This window comes from Rhinopithecus roxellana, chromosome 13 (genome assembly GCF_007565055.1).
Source record: "Rhinopithecus roxellana isolate Shanxi Qingling chromosome 13, ASM756505v1, whole genome shotgun sequence".
In the NCBI taxonomy this organism is placed as follows: Eukaryota; Metazoa; Chordata; class Mammalia; order Primates; family Cercopithecidae; genus Rhinopithecus; species Rhinopithecus roxellana.
The window spans coordinates 47761165-47781991 of NC_044561.1; the positions used below are offsets into that span (position 1 = coordinate 47761165).

At 46.8% G+C, this 20827-nt stretch overlaps 1 protein-coding gene and 1 pseudogene across 7 annotated transcripts in view; both read left to right on the forward strand.

Moving 5' to 3' along the window:
* EVA1C (eva-1 homolog C) overlaps positions 1 to 20827 on the forward strand; it is a 105193-nt gene that overhangs the window by 25601 nt on the left and 58765 nt on the right. For 6 of the 7 annotated variants that reach the window (XM_030915734.1, XM_010358815.2, XM_030915733.1 and 3 more), the window contains exon 2: positions 17848 to 18044. The exons of the other annotated variant lie outside the window; for it this stretch is intronic. In XM_030915734.1, the coding sequence (XP_030771594.1) occupies positions 17973 to 18044 (72 nt within the window). In that variant the 5' untranslated portion in view covers positions 17848 to 17972. The remainder of the gene's footprint in view (positions 1 to 17847; positions 18045 to 20827) is intronic. 7 annotated transcript variants of the gene reach the window in all.
* On the forward strand, positions 20292 to 20784 carry LOC104658737 (annotated as a pseudogene).

Below are 20827 nucleotides of genomic sequence, written 5' to 3' on the forward strand. Positions count from 1 at the left end.
GACTGCCTGTACCCTGATTTCTTCAAGGGTCTCTCCAGTCCATCGGATGCAGGCCAACCCAAGGTTTCTCTGCATTGCAATCCAATCAGCATCACCCTCCTGGTTACCAGCCTGCAGTAGCTCCCATGTCCCTTCAGGTTAAAATTCAGAATTCTTAGCAAGGCACTGCTTATTTCCCCAGCCTCTGTGACAGCCTAACACCCTGCAATCAAGCCCTGCTGATCCTGGAGAAGCTCCCTGTGAGCCTTTGCACACCTGTCCCTGCTACTTGAGGGTCATTTCTACCTGGTTACCTCCTGGCATCACCTCCCACCCAAAAGCCTTCCTCATCTCTGGGATCAAATGTAACCATTTTGCCCTCTCCCTACACACCCTGCATTTCCTCTCTCCCAGCATTCATTTCATGATGTACAATAAGTAATTGACTAACTTGTCCTTAAGGCCAGGGCCATACCAGGTCTTCTTGGTGACGAATGAGGGAGCAGCAAGCGCTTTTGCCCTCTAATGGCATCTGTGGATCACTAGCTGGAGGCCTTGCGACTCTAAGAGCCAAGCTATTCAAGTGCTACAAATAACACTGCATGGCCTCCGGTCTTTCCTGTTTCCTCTCTGCGTCTATCAAGAAGGAGCAGCTGTTTTTTGAAGCCCTGCTTTCCTTCCCACGGCTCTGCTAACCCTCACCCTGCTTGGCCTCCAAACTCAGAGCCTTAACTTCCCTATAAATACAGTTTCTCTCCAACTCAACTTGATTCATTCATGCAGGGTCCTAGTTCTCTCTCTCTCTCTCTGCCATTCCAATTCTCCTCTTTCCATTACCTTTAAGAGAACCCTGGCTGGGCGTGGTGGCTCACACCTGTAATCGTAGCACTTTGGGTGGCCAAGGCAGGTGGATCACCTGAGGTCAGGAGTTTGAGACCAGCCTGGCCAATATGGCGAAACCCCATTTCTACTAAAAAACCAAAAGTAGCTGGCTGTGGTGGCACATGCCTGTAGTCCCAGCTACTCGGGAGGCTGAGGCAGGAGAATCACTTGAACCTGAGAGGTGGAGGTTGCAATCACACCACTGCACTCCAGCTTGGGTGACAGAGTGAGACTCTGTCTCAAAAAAAAAAAAAACAAAACAAACAAAAAAAAAACAAAACGACCATGAAAAGGGTGTTCATTTATGGTATAAGAGCTGAAACCAAAAGGCAGAGGTTCCTCGATGGAGCTCTGCTGGGACTGTGCATATCAGCCATTGAACCTCTTCACCACCTGGTGCACATCCAGGAAAGCCCCACTGGTATTGATGTAGGGGTTATAAATAAACATTATCAAGTTGGTGAATTTGCAGCTACAGAATCTGTAGGTAATGAAGATAGATTGTAGATGCACCAATGAACTGGAGGTCAGATTTTCAACTCAACCATCCAGGAGATGGCCGGCAACCCAGAGCTAGAAAAAAGGATTCCTGGAGGGTGGGGAAGAAAATAGAAGTCTTACAGGCTCAGAGACAGATGAATGTCATCCCTCAGCTGTCACCTGAGCTGTGGGTATAAAATGAGGCAACAGATTAAGAATAGTAAGCATAAGATTGAGGCCAGGCTTGGTGGCTCATGCCTGTGATCCCAGCACTTTGGGAGGCCAAGGCGGGCGGATCACTTGAGGTTGGGAGTTAGAGACCAGCCTGACCAACATGGTGAAACTCCGTCTCTACTAAAAATACCAAAAAAATTAGCCAGGCGTGGTGGCGCACGCCTGTAATCCCAGCCACTTGGGAGGCCAAGGCAAGAGAATCACTTGAACTGGGGAGGCGGAGGTTACAGTGAGCCGAGATCTCGCCACAGCACTCCAGCCTGGGCAACAGAGTGAGACTCCATCTCAAAAAAAAAAAAAAAAAAAAGATTGGGGCAGTCAGAAGCGACCACAGTCAGCAAAGGAAGGATGAGGGGGAGTGAATAAAGGGTTCACAGGAGAATTAAGAAAGTATGGGCCCTTGGGGCCACTCGGTGAAGCTGAGCCAGGTCACTGGCGAGTGTGCCAGGGAATCAATTAAGGATGAATATGAAGCTTGAGGCCAGGCCAGCATAATTACCGTGTGGGCGCCCGTATTTTTTTACATTTGCTGACTGTCAATCCAGCCTCCTGTGTTTCTGTGAAATGCAAAGGAAGAAATGCTGTGACTTCCCCTCATTCTAAGGTGAAACCAAAGAAGGGGAAACAGAGAGACTTGTCCGAAATCCTCCACCGAGCCAATGGGGAAGCTGGAATAGATACAGCCAGTCGCCCGACCTGTTCTCCAGGCACGGCTTTTTGGATCTGCCATTTACATCTGCTTCAAGTTTTAGAAACTTCCAGGTTCTGGCTTTTTTGCTGCTTTGAGGGAACAAAGCACGTTCGGTCAAGTGTACAGCAAACCTGTCCTTCTCCTAAATCCGATCATCTTCAAAATAGATTTTTGAGGTTTATAGTACTACTCTCCAAATGTCATTATCATCCCTAAAGTGGGAAAAAAAAAAAGATTTAATTATTATGAGCAGTGAAATTACCATATAATCTTCCAATTAACTGAATAAGGCACCAAATAAGTGCCCTCAAGCCTTAATTTCTACCTTGAAGTTAAGGTAGGTGTATCATGCCTACCTTGATCATCCTACATATCCTCAAAGTGGGCAGAGTTGAAAGGCTAAGTGGGTGGGGTGTGAAGCGGTGCCCTTCCACCCTCCTGTCTGTTTGTCGAGCTCTGTTGGTCCTTCTGATTGGTTAGCGACCCTGAGTGTTTCTGAAAGCCTTTTGTTATACATGGGGGCAAAACCACTAATCTGGCCAATTCCAAGCAGAAAAGATCAAGTGTAGATTTCATATCTGAGTTTTAAGTGCTAGTAAAAAGTTGCATTAAGTTATCAAATGCACTGCGATCCTGGCTTCATCGCCAAGTGGCTCTGCAGTTTGGGGATTACGCTGCGTCCCGAAGAAAAGAAAAGAAAATTGTTCCGTGTAGATGCTTGGGGTAAAGGGGGATTGATCCAGTTGCTTTTAAATTAATCTAATTCAGATGGTGTTCACTGCATAACTTGCTAAGGTTGGTACTTGGTCAAAGAACAAGGTGTTCATTTTTATAGGATTGAAGGCTTTTGGTTGAAAAGGCATGAAGAAGTTTCTACCAGTCCTGTTTGAAATAAAATAGTAGTGTAATCTAAAGATTGTAATTCAAGACCAACACAGCACATTTAGAGTAAGTTTTTTAAATTGGTTGACTGATGTGCTTCTCTCTCTCTCTCTTTCTGTAGATGTGCGTGTAGCATATTACATAGAGAAATCTATAAGCCCTGGGTTATGTTGGTTGCTGATGAGGATTAATTAGAACTTACTACTCAATTATTCACTTTTGATCTGCTCTTGCTCTGGTAGTCTTCTTCACTGTGTTATTGATTCAAGAACTGTTCAATGGGCCAGGCGCAGTGGTTCACACCTGTAATCCCAGCACTTTCGGAGGCTGAAGCGGGCAGATCACCTGAGGTCGGAAGTTTGAGACCAGCCTGACCAACATGGAGAAACCCTGTCTCTGTTAAAAATACAAAAAATTAGCCAGGTGTGGTGGCACATACCTGTAATCTCAGCTACTCAGGAGGCTGAGGCAGGAGAATCGCTTGAACCCAGGAGGTAGAGGTTGCAGCGAGCCAAGATCGTGCCATTGCACTCCAGCCTGGGCAACAAGAGTGAAACTCCCTCTCAAAAAAAAAAAAAAAAAGAAAAAGAACTCTTCATTTTCCTATATGATGACATTCTGCCATTCTACTATATGACAAACTCTTTCTAGCTATTCAAGATATAGCAATAAATAAAGCAAAGTCCTTGCTTACATCCCAGAGGGGAGAAACAGGCAACAGGTCTCTATGCAGCAAAATATAGCAGAGTCAGGGGTGTGAGGCAGGAGGTGTGCTGTCTTGCAGAGCAACCCAGAAAGGTCTGACTGATGAGGCCACGTTGGTACAAGAGGCTGAATGAAGGGAGGAAGGGAGAAAGCAGATGTTTGGAGGAAGAATGCTTCAGGCTGAGAGACAGTCAAAGCAAAGGTCCTGAGGTCAGAGTATGCTTAGCATTTTTGAGAAACAAGAAGACACTGTGGCTGAAGTCAAACAGGAGAATGGCAGGAGATAAGGTTGGATGAGGTTGGATGAAGCAGAAGGGGCCCCAGTGGCATGGGACTTTAGATTTTTGTTTGGAGTCGGAAATCCATGCAATGGATTGACGTGTAGACAAATGCCAAGACAGCCACAAAAATCTGAAATCCATACATATACATATGGGCAACTACATAGGAAAATCCACTTAAAATACGTGTGAATGTATGGGGGAAAATTATGGGGCTTGATGAATCAGAGGGTTGGTGTACAGCAAGGGAAAAGAAGTGAGAAAAAGTGATAAGATGGGAGATAATTGGGTGACTATCAGAAACCAATGTTAACTACAAGAATTCAAAGTCCAGGTGTAGCCCAGAGTGAGATTTCTTCCATCCTGTGCCTCCCCTGTCTTCTGGGGCCTTGTCCCCTCTGTCATCCACTTGTGACAGCAGACAGGGGAGAGAGAGGGAGTGGAGATCACAAGGGGTCTCAAGGGCCAGACCTTCAAGTGGCAAGCATCATTTCTGCCTTCTTTCCATTGCCCAGAATTTTCCACTGGCCCACTGTACTGCAAGGAGAGACTGGGGTGGGGCGGGCTGGGAAATATACTACTCCTGTGTGCTCAGGAAGAAAACATATTGTCTCTGCTTTGTCTGGACTCTCAGTTCACCTTCTCTCCTTTGTGGTTTGTTTCAGGACTAGGATCTGAGCTCATCACTTAAGAGTGGTCATAGCTATCCTTGGTCATCCCTAACCTGGGAACCCTCCAAATATCTAAAAAACAAGCTGGTGGCTCTAGTTCTCTTCACAATGAACCTCCAGGTTCACCTTCTTATTCTCACACCTGGGACTAGAGGAAGGACTTAAACTCAGACCTAACTTCACCTTTTGATCTCGATGCCCCTGGGTGTGTAGTGCCAGTCCTGAGCTCTTGTTCATGGGCTCTTTCCTGTACCCTCAGGACCCCTGACTCATGGCTCCCCACCCCCCAACCCCATGCCATTGCCAGTTCTCTAAATGCATTCACAAACACAAAAGAAAAGAACATCTTTTTCTAGAAAAGGACTTTTAAACAGGTAAAAACACCTTTCAGTATTTGGGAATACAAGGGTGTGGTCTTTTATCTAAAGCATTACCAAGTGGACAGTGGCACGTTATTTAAAAAAAAAAAAAAAGGGAAGGCAAGGACGTAGCAATTGAATTCCTTTCTCTTCCCAGAAGTAAGATTGTGAAATTGGCCCCCGGTGATTAGGGGACTTTAGCACACCAATGTGGGGCCAGTGACTGATGTTCTTATATCCTGCGCTCAGAGTGACTCAGGCAACGTCAGCCCTCAGGAAACTCAGACTTCATTGGAAGCCTCTGGCTTCAGAAAAGAAAGAGAGGAAGAATGTACAGCTCTTTTGGCCTCTTCTAAATACTAGTAACTTTTTAGATCTTAATTATTGGGAAGGAAGGAGGGAAGGAAGGGAGGGAGGGAGGGAAGAAGGGAGGGAGGGAAGGAGGAAGGGTGGGGAGGGAGGGTTCCCTTTTCCTCCAGGCTCAGCAGTGACATGTCTGGACTGAGGGCAGCCACGGGGCTATGTGCTGGCCTCTGAGCTGTCTACCTTACATCAAGGTGCTCAGAGCTGAGAGGGCTGGCTGCGAATGTAATTTGATTAGAGCTGGGTTGTTCAGCATTGTACCAATGGAAGCTCTATGTTAATTAGTGTTCTTCAAGATTTACAGTACATGGCAGGGTACGGTGGCTCATGCCTGCAATCCCAGCACTTTGGGAGGCCTAGGCAGGTGGATCACCTGAGGTCAGGAGTTGGAGATCAGCCTGACCAACATGGTGAAACCCAGTCTCTACTAAAAATACAAAAAAATTAGCCAGGCATTGTGGCAAGCACTGTAACTCCCAGCTACTTGTGAAGCTGAGGCAGAAGAATCTCTTGAACCCAGGAGGTGGAAGTTGCAGTGAGCCAAGATTGCACAATTGCACTCCAACCTGGGCAAGAAGAGTGAAACTCTGTCTCAAAAAACAAACAAACAAAAAAAACCCTTACACTATAATTGTAATACCTTAGAGATGTGTAGTGGTTTATGGTAAAGAAAAAAAAAAAGATGCTTATGCCCATTATATCATTTAATCCTCACAGCAAAACATGAAGCCACCAATTCCGAGAGGTGGCTGTCACAGCCACACACCCTAATCCCAGGTGGAGCCATAGTCTTGGGATTTTTATTAATTTACTCATGTTAGAGATGGAGTCTTGCTCTGTCATCCAGGCTGGAGTGCAGTGGTGTGATCTTAGCTCACTGCAACTTCAAGTTCCTGGGCTCAAGAGGTCTGTGTGTGCCAGCCACCACACCTGGCAATCTTGGGTCTTGTTTTGTTTTTGTTTGTTTGTTTGTTTTTTCTGAGACAGAGTCTTACTCTGTCGCCCAGGCTGGAGTGCAGCGGCATCATCTCGGCTCAGTGCAACCTCTGCCTCCTGGGTTCAAGCGATTCTCCTGCCTCAGCCTCCCGAGTAGCTGGGATTACAAGCTTCTGCTATCATACCCTGCTAATTTTTGTGTTTTTAGTAGAGATGGAGTTTCACCACGTTGGCCAGGCTGGTCTCCAACTCCTGATCTCAGTGATCCACCCGCCTCGGCCTCCTAAAGTGCTGGGATTACAGGTGTGAGCCACCACATCTGGCCTCATTAGAGTGTTTCTATGATACCACCTGAGACAGCATTGGGTATTTCAGGTGTCAAGGTCATTTTATGGGCTGGGAGTCGTCGCTGGGAGACAGTGAAAGGCTTTTGCCATATGCAGCATTAGAGGCTTCATAGAGGGGTTATTGAATGGAGAACATGTCCCTCCCAGCTCAGCAGCTTCCACTCTGTACTGTGTGGGCTGGGGCAATCTTACTGGCTCTCATCTCACGTCCCATTAATATGGCTTGAAGGGCAAGTCAGATACAAAGTCCATTCCCTAATATAATCAGGTAAAAGAGATGTAACCATTTCATATGAAGCATGTTCAAATACACCAACTTGCATAATTCTACAAACCCTTACATTTTTAAGTTCTAGACCCAGGAGCTTCTCTTCTCCACCGGCCAGTGCAAAAGGCTTTCAGTCGCCAGCAGAGGGTTGAGCCAAGGAACCTTGGCCCTTTTGTCCATCTTTATCTTGATGAACCTGCCTCAACATTGGCCCAGGCAATTGCTGGTCAGCTTTCTCATTGTAATCTCTGCTTAATGACTTTTAAAATTTCTCCAAACTAGGGTGAATACAGCAAACCCATTTGGAACTCCTTAATGCTAGCAGCCAGCAAGGGCTCTTTTTGGTCCACCCAACCTTCAATAGTGTTGTATTAAGACCTTTGTTTTCACCTCATCAATTTTCATTCTATTCTTCTCATTTCTTAAGCATCACTGAAGATTTTCAGCCTGATGGGATGAGTCCCATGGAGCTTCCCTTTTTCCTCTTCGTTTTAGCTTTATTAATGTTTTCTTTAATCTCTTTACTTCTTAATAACTGCTTAAATACATCCACCTTCCTGGGATGAGTCCTTTGACTCTGTCCTCTGCTTTTCCACATTCTTTTATTAATAGCCCTAATGTTTTTATTAATATCTATAAGACCCACGAGGGGAAGCTGAGATAGCAAATTCAATAAGGCTTCTCCGACCATAGCTTGATTTTGCAGCAGTGAGATTGCATGAGGTGTCCATGCAAATGGGGCCCCCTTAATCACAGCATTTCCCATGTCCTGGGTAACAGGCATATTTAGTGGGTGGATATCCCAGTCGTCATACAGCCAGTCCCACGTGGCTTGCATACAAAGCATATTAGCTGCTTCATCCTGGGCACTCCACTTGGCATTTATAGGCGGAGTTGGACAGTCCCCCTTCTCAGGGTAAACAAACTTTATGGTGACTTTTATCCAGTCTACTAGGCTGGCTGTTGCCTCAGGAATAACCTGCTGTATGTCCAGATCATATATAGCCATCTGAGGTTGTTCCATAGTGAGCTGTGGATCCTGCATCAACCCAAACATGCTCTTCCCCTCTGCAGCATGTAAAACCAAAGATACTGCCCCTAAATTAGTTACTCTCACAGTCCATTTTAGTAAAGGTCCCTCAGGGAGTTGATGATACTGAACCACAAAATAAAACAGTTCCTTCACACTCTACCCCTTGGTTTCAGTAGTTTCTTGATTTTGCCCTTCCCCCACATTGACTACCTTCTTGGTAACCACACGTCTCAGAGGCATTTTCTGTTGTTTCTGCATAATTTTGCCCTTAGGAATGGCTCCAAAGCTAGTGACCAAAGCTCAGACTCACTGACATCTAAGCTTGGTGTAGCATTGAGGTTTGACGTAGCACTCTCTTTTATTTTTATTTTAGCTATTACAGATAACGATAACCAAAAGATTGAATATTTCACTTGGCTTTATTATTAGTTTGTATTTCCTTGCACATCCAGTGAACCAACTTCCCAAGAGTTGGATCTATCTCCAAATTCCAGTGGTAACTTTCACCTTTAGTAACTGAGTGCAGTACAGCTGTGACTTCATACCATGGGTGACCATGCGACCATCCAGGAATCAAAGGTCCCTTATCCTCCTTCCTCTTATTTTTTCTCTTCCCAAAGCACATGTTTCTATGAGCCAGGGCCATGGCCAGCAAATCCCACTTCTGACACCAATTGTGTGAAAACACACACACACACACACACACGCACGTGTGCACTAAAACTCAAAGTACTTTCTCTATTCTTTCACTCAACAACAATCAACACAGAATATTTTTGTGACCAAATGTTTGGCGATTCCTCCCCACCAACAAGCAAACAATCAATTCTGCAGCAAATACCAGCTGGGTATACTCCAATACAATTCTGACACCATCTACCTGGAGATAGCATCATATCCCACAGATTGAGGGCTCAGTCCCCAAGACTATTGCCCCTCTTCCCAGCAGTCACAGTCCGGGCCTCCAGAACTTCTGAACAACCAGCTTCAAGCTGAGGTTCCCGTGACCCCCTCCTTGGGTTCCATCAGTATGGAGTGGTTCACAGAAAAACTTTAGGGAAGTTTACTTATGTTTATCAGTTTACCGTAAGGGCTATTACAAAGGATACAGATGACGAGACGCATAGAGAAAGGGATGAGGGAAGGAGTGAGGAGCTTCTATGCCCAGCCTGGGTGCCCTGCTCCCCAGAAACCTGTACGTGTTCTGCTATCCAGAAGCTCTCCAAACCCAGTTCTTTTGGATTTTTATAGAAGCATCATTACATAGGCACAATTGATTACATCACTGGCCATGAGTGACCAATATAACCTTCAGTTCCTGTCCTCTCCCTGGAAATTGGGGGGTGGGCTCAAAGTCCCAACTCTCTAATCTTGTCTTGGTCTTTCCAGGGACCAGCCCCCATCCTGAAGCTAGCTAGGGCCTGCCAGCCATCAGTCAACTTATTAGCATACAAAAACACATGACTTTGGAGATTCTAAGGGTTTTAGGAGTTGTATGGAAGGAAACACATGAAAGATCAAATATATATTTCACAATATCACACTCCTGCAGAACACTTTGGGACACGTACCATGATTCTTTGAAAATCAGTTATTTACATCATTCTAGTATAAATCAATGAAAATGACCGAGGCAAGTTGTAATCATTTTAGGGAGTTTATTTGCCAAAGTTAAGGACACTCCCAGGTGGGTCTATGCCTTTCTCCAAAGATAATTTTAAGGGCTTCAATATTTAAAGGGGAAAGGATGGATATTGGGGGAATATCCAATTTTCATATGAGGGTGAATAGAGGAAATTCATTCATGCTGTCACTTCATCTGGGTAAGTGAATCTGCAATTTTACACAAGATAATGTAAACAATAGGGCAGGGGAAGCAACCAGATATGCATTTGTCTCAGGCGAGTAGAAGGATGACTTTGAGTTCTGTCCGGTCCCGCATCTGTGGATAAGCTATCAATTTACATTGCCAGGGTGAAATTCAACAGAACTGTTTTCAAGCAAAGATCTTGGGGCCTGTAAGGAATCTCCCTGTGGGTAAAAGGTAAGGGATGTATGTAGCTTTTTATCTTTGTAGCCGTCTTAGTTAGAAACGAAGTAGGAGGCAGGTTTGTGTGACCCAGTTCCCAGCTTGACTTTTCCCTTTGGCTTAGTAAGTATGGGGACTCCAAGATTTATTTTCCTATCACACTGGTCTTTCTATAGTCACTGGATTATTTGAATATTAATGGATTTTCATTGTAAATGTGATAAAGATGACGCTCCAAAGAAGGACTTCCCTGTGTCTTTCAGAAGACAGAAGAGAGCTCCCACCACTCTCAGGGGTTCATGTCATGAACTCTTGATCTGATTCAAAAAATGAAAACGTTAGAACTTTGGTTTAAGCTGTTCTAAGATTTGCTCAACCCAGGCCTTTCCAGATACTCCTTTGAGGAAGGTTTTAGCCATGGCAGTAGTCGTAAGAGTTTCTGCTGATACACAGTAGGAGGATTCACCAGGGAAGAGTATCTTGGAGTTGCACATGAGCTGTACCAAGATCCCTGAACGATGTGAAGCTGATAAAAAAAAGAGTCTACATCTGGCTGGGCGCGGTGGCTCATGCCTGTAATCCTAGCACTTTAGGAGGCCGAGGCGGGCAGATCACTTGAGGTCAGGAGTTCGAGACCAGCCTGGCCAACATGGTGAAACCCCCATCTCTACTAAAAATAAAAAATTAGCCAGGCATAGTGGCACGTGCCTGTAGTCCCAGCTACTTGGGAGGCTGAGGCAGGATAATCGCTTGAACCTGGGAGGCGGAGATTGCAGTGAGCCGAGATTGTGCCACTGCACTCCAGCCTGGGTGACAGAGTGAGACTCCGTCTCAGAAAAAAAAAAAAAAGAAAAAGAGTCTACATCCTCCCATTTCCTCTCCTCACCAGTTTAACAAGGATCAACAGAGCATCTCCAGGCTCTATTGGATTCCAGGACTGATTTATTAACAGAGTGTGCCCATCTGCCATCTTTCAGGATAGTTAATACTTGCCCACAAATAGAGTTAGATTGTAAAAGCTCTGGCTGAAACTATTAAGAAATAAAGCAGTTTTGACTGATCCAACATGATGGCTAATTTTACCCGGAGGGAATCGTTAATAAACAGCTGCATTAGTAGTTGTTCTTTAAAAAGGACCTCTCTTGAACCAGCCAAGAAACCAAGGTGTGGAAAGCTCAGTGGCATGACTCTGCCCAGCACACTGGAATGCATGAGCTTGCCGACTGGGAAAGGAGCATGCCGGAAAGGGCGTTAGATTAGGAGCAGTTCATCTGTCATCTGCCTTTTGTTTAAGGACAACCTTGGCAGCTGGCTCATGCTCCACCCTACTTCCTGCCTTCATCCTGGGAGACACCTGGTCCACAGGGCATCTTCAGTCTCAGTCCTGGCATCCTTGTTTCCAGCAACCCTCTCCATCAACCTCTTCTACCTCCTTCCGTGGCCACTCCTGGACATTTCCATAACCTGCAAATCCACGTTGAAATCACTCCTCAAACAACTCGTGAGCACAGCCTCCTGCCTTTCCAGGCTGCTGTGTGATTCCCTCACTCTGACCTTGCTGGTCCTCAGCAGGATCTCTGGTCCCTTGGGCCCCTCCCCTCTTCTGTGCTCATTTCCTTTCTTATATTTAGCTTGGAGCCCATGGTTCATCATTTTGAGCAGTCTCTTGACAATATCCCCCTTCAAGCTTGCCGGACCATAACCCACAGTAAGAAATCTAATACATATGAGCTGGGCGCAGTGGCTCACGCCGGTAATCCCAGCACTTTGGGAGGCTGAGGTGGGTGGATCACTTGAGGTCAGGAGTTCCAGACCAGCCTGGCCAAAAACAAAAATTAGCCAGGCATGGTGGTGGGCACCTGTAATCCCAGCTACTCCAGAGGCTGAGGCAGGAGAACTGCTTGAATCCAGGAGGTGGAGGTTGCAGTGAACTGAGATCGCGCCACTGCACTCCAGCCTGGGCGACAAAGGGAGACTCCATCTTGGGGCAGCGGGGGTAGAGAAAGAAATCTAATACATATGATCTAAGGGTCCTCTGCATATGTGTTTATCTATACACATACATATATGCACAAGCCTCTTTCAACTTTAAATCAATGACAATTATTTAAAAATCTCTCCCTGAATATCAGTTCTTACAGTTACAGCTCTGTTTCTCTCATCTTCACCACACTGTTGCAACAGTCATCTATACAAACTGTGTTAGTATTCCTATTGCTTCTGTAACAAGTTGCCACAAACTCAGTGACTTAAAACAGCACACATTTATTCTCTTACTGTTCTGGCAGTCAGATGTTTGCAATGAAGATTTCTGCATGGCTGCATTCCTTCTGGAGGTTTCAGGGCAAAATCTATTTCCTTGCCTTTTCCCGTTTCTAAAGACTGCCTACATTCCTGGGCTCATGGCTGCATCATTCCAACTACTGCTTCCATTGTCACAACTCCTTTCTCTGACTCTGACTCTCTTACCTTCCTCCTTTTTTCTTTGAGATGGAGTTTCTCTCTTGTTGCCCAGGCTGGAGTGCAATGGCGCTATCTCAGCTCACTGCAACCTCCACCTCCTGGGTTCAAGAGATTCTCCTGCCTCAGCCTTCTAAGTAGGGAGGGATCACAGGCATGCACCACCACACCCAGCTAATTTTCATATTTTTAGTAGAGACGAGGTTTCACCATGTTGGCCAGGCTGGTCTCGAACTCCTGACCTCAGATGATCCACCCACCTCAGCCTCCCAAAGTGCTGGGATTACAGGTGTGAGCCACTGCACCCAGCTACCTTCCTCCTTTTAAGAACTCTTGTGATTATATAAACCCCTTCCAGATAATCCAGGATAATCTCCCCAACTCAAAATCCTGAACTTAATCACATCTGCCAAGTTCCTTTTACCATGAATGTCTGGTAACGTAATCACCGGCCCTGGGGATTAAGGCCTGTGGACATCTTTGGGGGCCGTTATTCTGCCTACCACATGAGCCATCTTTGACTTTCTTAACTTCCACTCACTTTTCTTTTTTCTTTTTTCTTTTTTTTGTGACGGAGTTTTGCTGTTGTTGCCCAGGCTGGAGTGCAGTGGCGCGATCTCAGCTCACTGCAAGCTCCGCTTCCCAGGTTCACGCCATTCTCCTGCCTCAGCCTCCTGAGTAGCTGGGACTACAGGCGCCAACCACCACCACGCCTGGCCAATTTTTTTTTTATTTTTAGTAGAGACAGGGTTTCACTGTGTTAGCCAGGATGGTGTCGATCTCCTGACCTTGTGATCCGCTGCCTGGGCCTCCCAAAGTGCTGGGATTACAGGCATGAGCCACTGTGCCCCGCCCTAAATAAACTTAATTTTTTAGAGAAGTTCTAGGTTCATAGAAAAATGGAGCAGAGGCTGAGCGCAGTGGCTCACGTCCTATAATCCCAGCACTTTGGGAGGCTGGGATTGCTTGGGTGACAGAGCAAGACAACAACGACAGAAAAAAAAATAAAAGAAAAAAAAATGGAGCAGAAAGTGCAGAGTTTTCATCAACCTCTACTCCCCCTCACCACTCACACATGCACAGCTTCCCCCACTAGCAGTATCAAACCTGAGTGGGACATTTGTCATAATCAATAAACCTACACTGACACACACTATCACCCAGAGTCCATAGTTTACATTAGCGCTGACTCTTGGTGTACGTTGCATGGGTTTGGACTTACGGACAATGACATGGGTCCACCATGGTAGTATCGCACAGAGTAGTTTCGCTGCCCTGAAAATCCTCTGTGTTCCACCAATTCATTCCTCCTTTCTCCTGACCTCTGGCAACCATGGATATTTTCGCTGTCTCCATAGTTTTGCTTTTCCCAGAATGTCATATAGTTGGAATCATACAGTACACGGCCTTTTTGGATTGGTTTCTTTCACTTAGGAATATGCATTTAAGGTTTCTCCATGTCTTTTTGTGGTTTGATAGCTCATTTCATTTTAGTGCTAAATAACATTCCATTGTCTGGATGTGGGCCTAGGTTTCCTTTTTTTATTTTTATTTATTTATTTATGTATTTATGTATGTATGTATGTATGTATGTATTTATTTATTTATTTATTTATTTATTTATTTATTTATTTTGAGATGGGGTTTTGCTCTGTCTCCCCAGCTGGAGTGCAGTGGCATGATCTCAGCTCACTGCAGCCTCCACCTCCAGGGTTCAATCAATTCCCCCACCTCAGCCTCCAGAGTAGCTGGGATTACAGGGGTGTGCCACCACACCCAGCTAATTTTTTGCCTTTTTTTGTAGAGACGGAATTTCACCATGTTGACCGGGCTGGTCTCAAGCTCCTGACCTAAGGTGATCTGCCTGCCTCGGCCTCCCAAAGTGTTGGGATTACAGGTGTGAGCCACCACGCCTGGCCAGGTCTAGGTTTTTGAAGAAGGAATTGAACTGAGTGTAGGGCAGGCTGTACTGCTGAAGTGTCTTCTTTGTACTTGGATTGTGCTAGGACTGATAGACTTCAAAGTGCAAAGCACCTGAAGGATCTTGCATTAGTCAGTTCTATGCACCGAGCTTCTGCCCCCAGAATACCACTCTCAGAATAAGAATATGATAAGGCTGGTTGGATAGGTGGGGCATGGATTGAAGGCTCAGGCCACTACACTGCACATACAGGTCTTGATGTAAATGGTCTGGCAGAGGTCAAGTTCTATTTAGCGGGGATAGAAGATGTGACAGTGAAGAAAGGTAATGGTCTAACCGCAGCAAAAGTTTCATTCCCACTCATGTGACAGTCTGTGGAGCAGGCAGCTCCTCTCTTCATGAACCTGGGACCCAGGTATCTTCCATCTTGTGGCTCTGCTTCTCCGGAGCCTTGTCATTTTTTTTCATCTAGCTATAGTGACACGGTCTTTTGGATAAGCCGTGAATATTAAACCAAAGGCGCACTCTGAAAATTGATTTGACATGTGGTCAGCTGCTTATTTAGCACAGTCCAGGGAATGCTGGGGTGGTGGACAAGAAGGTTTTCATGAGGAGGCTGAAGAGATCTAAGTATGGGGGTGCCAGCCTGGGGCACTTCAGAAGGGGCACTGGTCTAGGGGTAGCATCAGGATGACCCTGAGTTCCCTGGGGCAGGGTGTGGCTCATGACGGGGTGTTGAGAACCCACCAAGAAGGCTAGAACTTTCAGTACTCATTGTTTTATGAGGGCCTGCCTGTGTGCCAGGCAGGAAGACACTGACCAGAGGCCCAGGGCCACTGAGGGGTCTCAGCCTGGTCTCTTGGTGCCTGGGGGTACACTGTGCAAGTGATGATGTGGTTCCAAGGGGCAGGACTCTGACCCACACTCCTGGTGCCAGTGTCCGTTTTGCCACTCATGTTAGATTTTGCTTCTCTAGTGAACTTACTCAGGATGGCTGGGTTCTTGGCCACTCTTCCAGTGGTTTTTAAGGGTGAAAAAAGGAGTTTCAGCAAGACAGCTAACGTCTGGATGAGCGTGCCAGAAAGTGTCTGTAGCCTTCCTCTAGAGAGCACTCTGGACTGGTGGGCCTGAGGACCCCCGGGCAGGCTGGCTCAGCCCCTTTGACTTCAGATTTCAGGGAAGCCCAGGGAGCTGGATTGGGCGCCTGGATTTTCCGAGAATTATGTTTCTGAGAGGATTTTGAAACCTAAACAGGAATACTTTACACACAGGTCATCGAGCAGGAATTGGGAAGTTCCGAAGCTGCCCTCCTTCACGCCACCTCCTCCCTTCAGAGGCCAAGGGCTGCCAAGCTGTCTCCCACACACCTCAGTGAAAAGTCCCTGGCTCTCCTCCCAGCCGCCTCGCCGTGACCTCGTGAGGTGTGAGAAGGAGGAAGGGGATCTACATTCTGGATGAACCTTCCTTCCTCCTTGCCGAGAAATAGTTTAGGCCCCTGCGCCTGCTGGGCCTTAGAGCTTCTCAGAGCCCAGGGCCCAGTGTGGCTCCTGCAAGCTGCCCGGGAATTCCAAGGAGGCTGACTGGCTGCCTGACTTATTTCCAGTGTCTGCTGCAACCCATTTCCTAAGCTTGGGTGGCTGAAAACAACAGAAATTCGTCTTCTCACAGTTCTGGAGGCCAGAGTCTGAATCCAGGTGTTGGCAGGGCTGTGCTGCCTTTGAAGGTTCTAGGGAAAGCTCCTTCCTGGCCTTTTCCAGCTTTGGGTGGTGGCCGGCAGCACTCGGCATTCCTTGGCTTCAGATGCATCATTCCAGCTGCACGTGGCTGTCTTCCCTCTGTGTCTCTTCTTTTCTTCTTATAAGGACACCAGTCATGGTGTTAAGGGCCCACCTTACTCCAGTATATCGCCAACTTAATTCATTACATCTGCAACCCCCGTATTTTCAAATGTCACATTCTGAGGTTCCTGATGAATGTCAATTTGAGGGGACACTATTCAACCCACAGCAGAGCCCCACCATCACCTCCCCTCACCACACCCTTGGAGCAGCCCCCTTCTCTGCACAGGGCACCCTGCCTATCATTCCTCTCCAGCACCAAGACAGAGCTAAGAGTGATTTCTTGAAATGAAACTGCATCCTCTCATCCCAGTAAGGCATGGCCTCACTAGTGGGAGACAAGCAAATGAAAGCCTTCCTCAGGACAGGCGTCCACACGTCCAGGGGACACTCACCCCGATTTTTTTCCTGGTTTATAAAGGTGCTTCAGGACTCTTTGGCTCCTGGTCAATACTTTAGTGCTTCCTGAAGGGGAAAGAGCCCTCCAAACCATTCAGTGGGCCATCCCAGACCAAGGTTTCTGACCCAGGGCATGTGACAGGGACATGGCTTGCTTCTTCAGTACCCTGCTGCTCAAACCCCTAGACGGAGCATGCAGACGGCCAGGTAGTGGGGAGCGTTCCTGGGCTCTGACCCCACAGCAGCATGTAGCATTGAGTGTTTACAGCTCCCGAAGACCCAGTGGGCATGTGTTACAGCGGTCTCCTTCAGGTTTGCCATCTGCAGGCAGCTTGTGTTAATCAGCTCAATTAGACCCTCTGCCTTATTACAAAGACAGAGGGCTTTCTGTATCCCGGGTTCTTGCCCTAGTGTACTCAAAAAATCAGATCGCACGTGGACTTAGAGAATGAATGCAAGGTTTTATTGAGTGGAGGAGGTGGCTCTCAGATGGATGGGGAGCCAGAAGGGGGATGGAGTGGGAAGGTGGTCTTCGCCTAGAGTTGGGCCGCCCAGCAGCTAGACTCTCCTCCGACTGCCCCGACTGAATTCCATGTTGCCCCGCTGTCAAAAGCCTGCCGGCATCTGCTGGTATCTGTCGGTGTGCTCTTCTGCTCCTCTTGACGTCCAGCCACTTGTGTCTGTGCCCACTAGGGTCTTGGGTTTTTTATGGGCACAGGATGGGGGTCATGGCAGGCCAGAGTAGTCTTGGAAAATGCAACATTTGGACATGGAAACAGGAGTGCCTGTTCTCACTAAGGTCCATGGGCACAAACCCAAGGGTGGAGCCCTCACCAGGGACCCCATCCTTCTCTACCCAGCACTCCCCTGCCCCGCTTCTGTATCAATGTGAAAGCTGACATTTGCTCCTGCGCCCCACCTCTGGGCCTGGTTTGGTGACTTTTGCACCAGAGCTGCTAGGGAGGTGCCACCCCACATGTTGTTGACTGAACAGCCCTTCCCCAGGGGAACCAAACTCCTCCTGTCCCCAAACCCATGGAGGAGTGGTGGGTTCCTGGGCCTCTTGTAACCCGACTGAATATTTTCCAGGTTACCTAACCAAACTCCTGCAAAACCACACCACCTATGCCTGTGATGGGGACTATTTGAATCTACAGTGCCCTCGGCATTCTACGATAAGTGTCCAATCGGCATTTTATGGGCAAGATTACCAAATGTGTAGTTCCCAGAAGCCCGCCTCCCAGAGGGAAGACAGCTTAACCTGTATGGCACCCACCACCTTCCAGGTATTGCCTTTTGTAGACATGTTAAGATGATACAGTTTCAACACACGCTCTTTCTCTCTCTCTCTGGGTGTAAATATATTTGTGATTATATAGTTCAATCCAAGCACAACTGATCCATGAAAAATCCCAATTTATACAGATCACCAGTTTTGTAGGTGAGCCATTATTTGCTTCTCAAAGGATTTGTTACCCAACAAAACTAAATAGAATTCCTACCTATTGGAGATCCCCCTTTGTGCACTTCAATATGAATTTATTTGTAGGTTTACTCCTTACTTCAGTATAGCAAAGTACAACCAGGATGGATTCCAACCTCCAGGCCTACATCTCCCATAAATACTCCTGTAGAAAGGGAAGGTGGGTTCTTTAATGGACACCACAAGTATCTCTTTGAGGCAGACATCTGAAGTCATGACCAACTTCTTAGAAAATGTACTCACAGGGCCGGGCGCGGTGGCTCATGCCTGTAATCCCAGCACTTCGGGAGGCGAGGTGGGCGGATCACCAGGAGTTCAAGACCAGCCTGGCCAATATGGCAAAACCCCATCTCTACTAATAATACAAAAATTAGCCAAGCATGATGGCACGCACCTGTAGTCCTAGCTACTTGGGAGGCTGAGGCAGAAGAATTGCTTGAACCCAGGAGGCGGAGGTTGCAGTGAGCTGAGATCATGCCACTGCACTCTAGCCTGGGCAATAGAGTGAGACTCCATCTCAAAAAAATAAATAAATAAAAGAAAAAAGAAAATGTACTCAATGAAGGAAATGTCGGTAACCGCCTTGTGCTTTTTAATGGTTTGCTTCTCCAGTTGTAGATAATCATGTCATTCTTGCTTGGAGCTATTTTAGGCAGCCTTTACTGACTCCTTCCTTCTACCAGATAGTACCAGGAATTGGGAGAGGTGTGGCTTAAGTCATTCTTTTTGTGGTTGGCATATTTAGGGAAATATTTGGTATAGGAGAAGGTCAAACTAATATTTCAGTGATGGTTTTAGACTGTGCATGGCTTTCAATCCTCTGAGCAGCTTCTACTTCACCATCCCTGGCCCCTAACATATACAACTAGTTGACCAGGATTACTGAGTCACTCGGCCTTGGATTTTTTTTTAATGCCTCCCAAGTTCCATATGAATACATTTAAAGCAGGGGGTTTAAAGCAGCTGGCAAGTTGGAAGTCTGTTTGATTTTGTTGACCGTAGGAAATATGGATAAAGATAAATTTGCTAGGAGAACCAAGGAGAAATAGGGGTAGCTTTAATGCTGTGTAGTTCTCCCTAAGGCCCAAATAGGAGACACAAAACTAATGTGATGATGTAAGAAGTTTTCTGTTTCTCACACCATCCCTTGCTTCCACTCCAAGCATAGTAGTATCTGGGTATTCAGGTGATTGGTGAAGCACACCAGTTGAGTAGCCAAAATGAATGTGTTTGAATGACTGCCCGTGACATGGTTTCTATACCTTGAGGAGAAACAATGTTTCTTCAGGAGACAAGAAGTTGCTTTCCCTGTGTGCTCCACTCTCTTAGTCCTTTTTGTGCTGCTATAACAGCGTACCTGAGCCTGGGTAATTCGTAAGGAACTGACATTGATTTCTCACTGTTCTGACGGTCAGGAAGTCCAAGAGCAAGGCGCCACAGGTTTGGTGTCTCTACTTCCAGGATGGCTCCTTGAACACTACATCCTCTAGGGAGTTGGGGAACGCTGGTACTCAACGTGGCAGAAGAACGGAAGGGGCAAGAGGAGAGGGGGCCAAACTTGCCTTTTATAACAAGCCTAGTGCCTAGTGCCACTCTAACAACCTACTCCTGAGAACAAAACAAAACAAAACAAAAAAACCCAGTATTAATCCATTCATGAGAATGGAGGCCTGATTGTCTAATCACCCCTTAAAGACTCCACCTGTTAATACTGTTACAATGGCAATTACATTTCGATGTGAGTTTTGGGGGGGATAAACATTCCAGCCATAGCACCCACCCTACCCCTAATTCTCTCCGTTGGGCACCACCCCAGGAGCTACACCCCTCTTGACCCACCCCCATTTCTCAGTCACCTACCCTGGCCATCCATCTTTGGATCCCAGGCTACCTGCTGCCCTCCTGGGTGCATGAAATTGGCCAGTACCAACATTTTTTCTAAAGTGGCTACTTTGTAAAAATATGAACTCCTGGCACACACTAGAGCATGGGCACCACCCCCACCATTCCACGGGTATCTGCCTCTGCCAGATACCCCTGAGGTAAGAGGATGTTCTATAACCAGGCCAACAGGTTAGCATCTGTGAACACAGTTCTGATGTTGTTGGGAGGGTTTGTTTGCCAGAAACATCCCCATGCACTACTCTTTCAACCAGAGGTCAAGAAGTCCTTTACTTTTGTGTCTTTTTTGTTTGAGACAGAGTTTCACTCTTATTGCCCAGGCTGGAGTGCAATGGGACAATCTTGGCTCACCGCAACCTCCACCTCCCAGGTTCAAGCAATTCTCCTGCCTCAGCCTCCTGAGTAGCTAGGATCACAGGCGCCTACCACCACGCCCGGCTAATTTTTGTATTTTTTTGTAGAGACAGGGTTTCACTAAGTTAGTCAGGTTGGTCTTGAACTCCTGACCTCAGGTGATCTGCCCGCCTCAGCCTCCCAAAATGCTGGGATTACAGGCATGAGCCACTGCGCCCAGCCTTTTGTATCTTTTAAGCTGCACTCAGAGCCCAGGCAAGGTGCTTCCTCAGAGGGAGGTTGCTTAACGTGGGGAGATGTCCACACGGGAGACCACAACTGATCCATCCC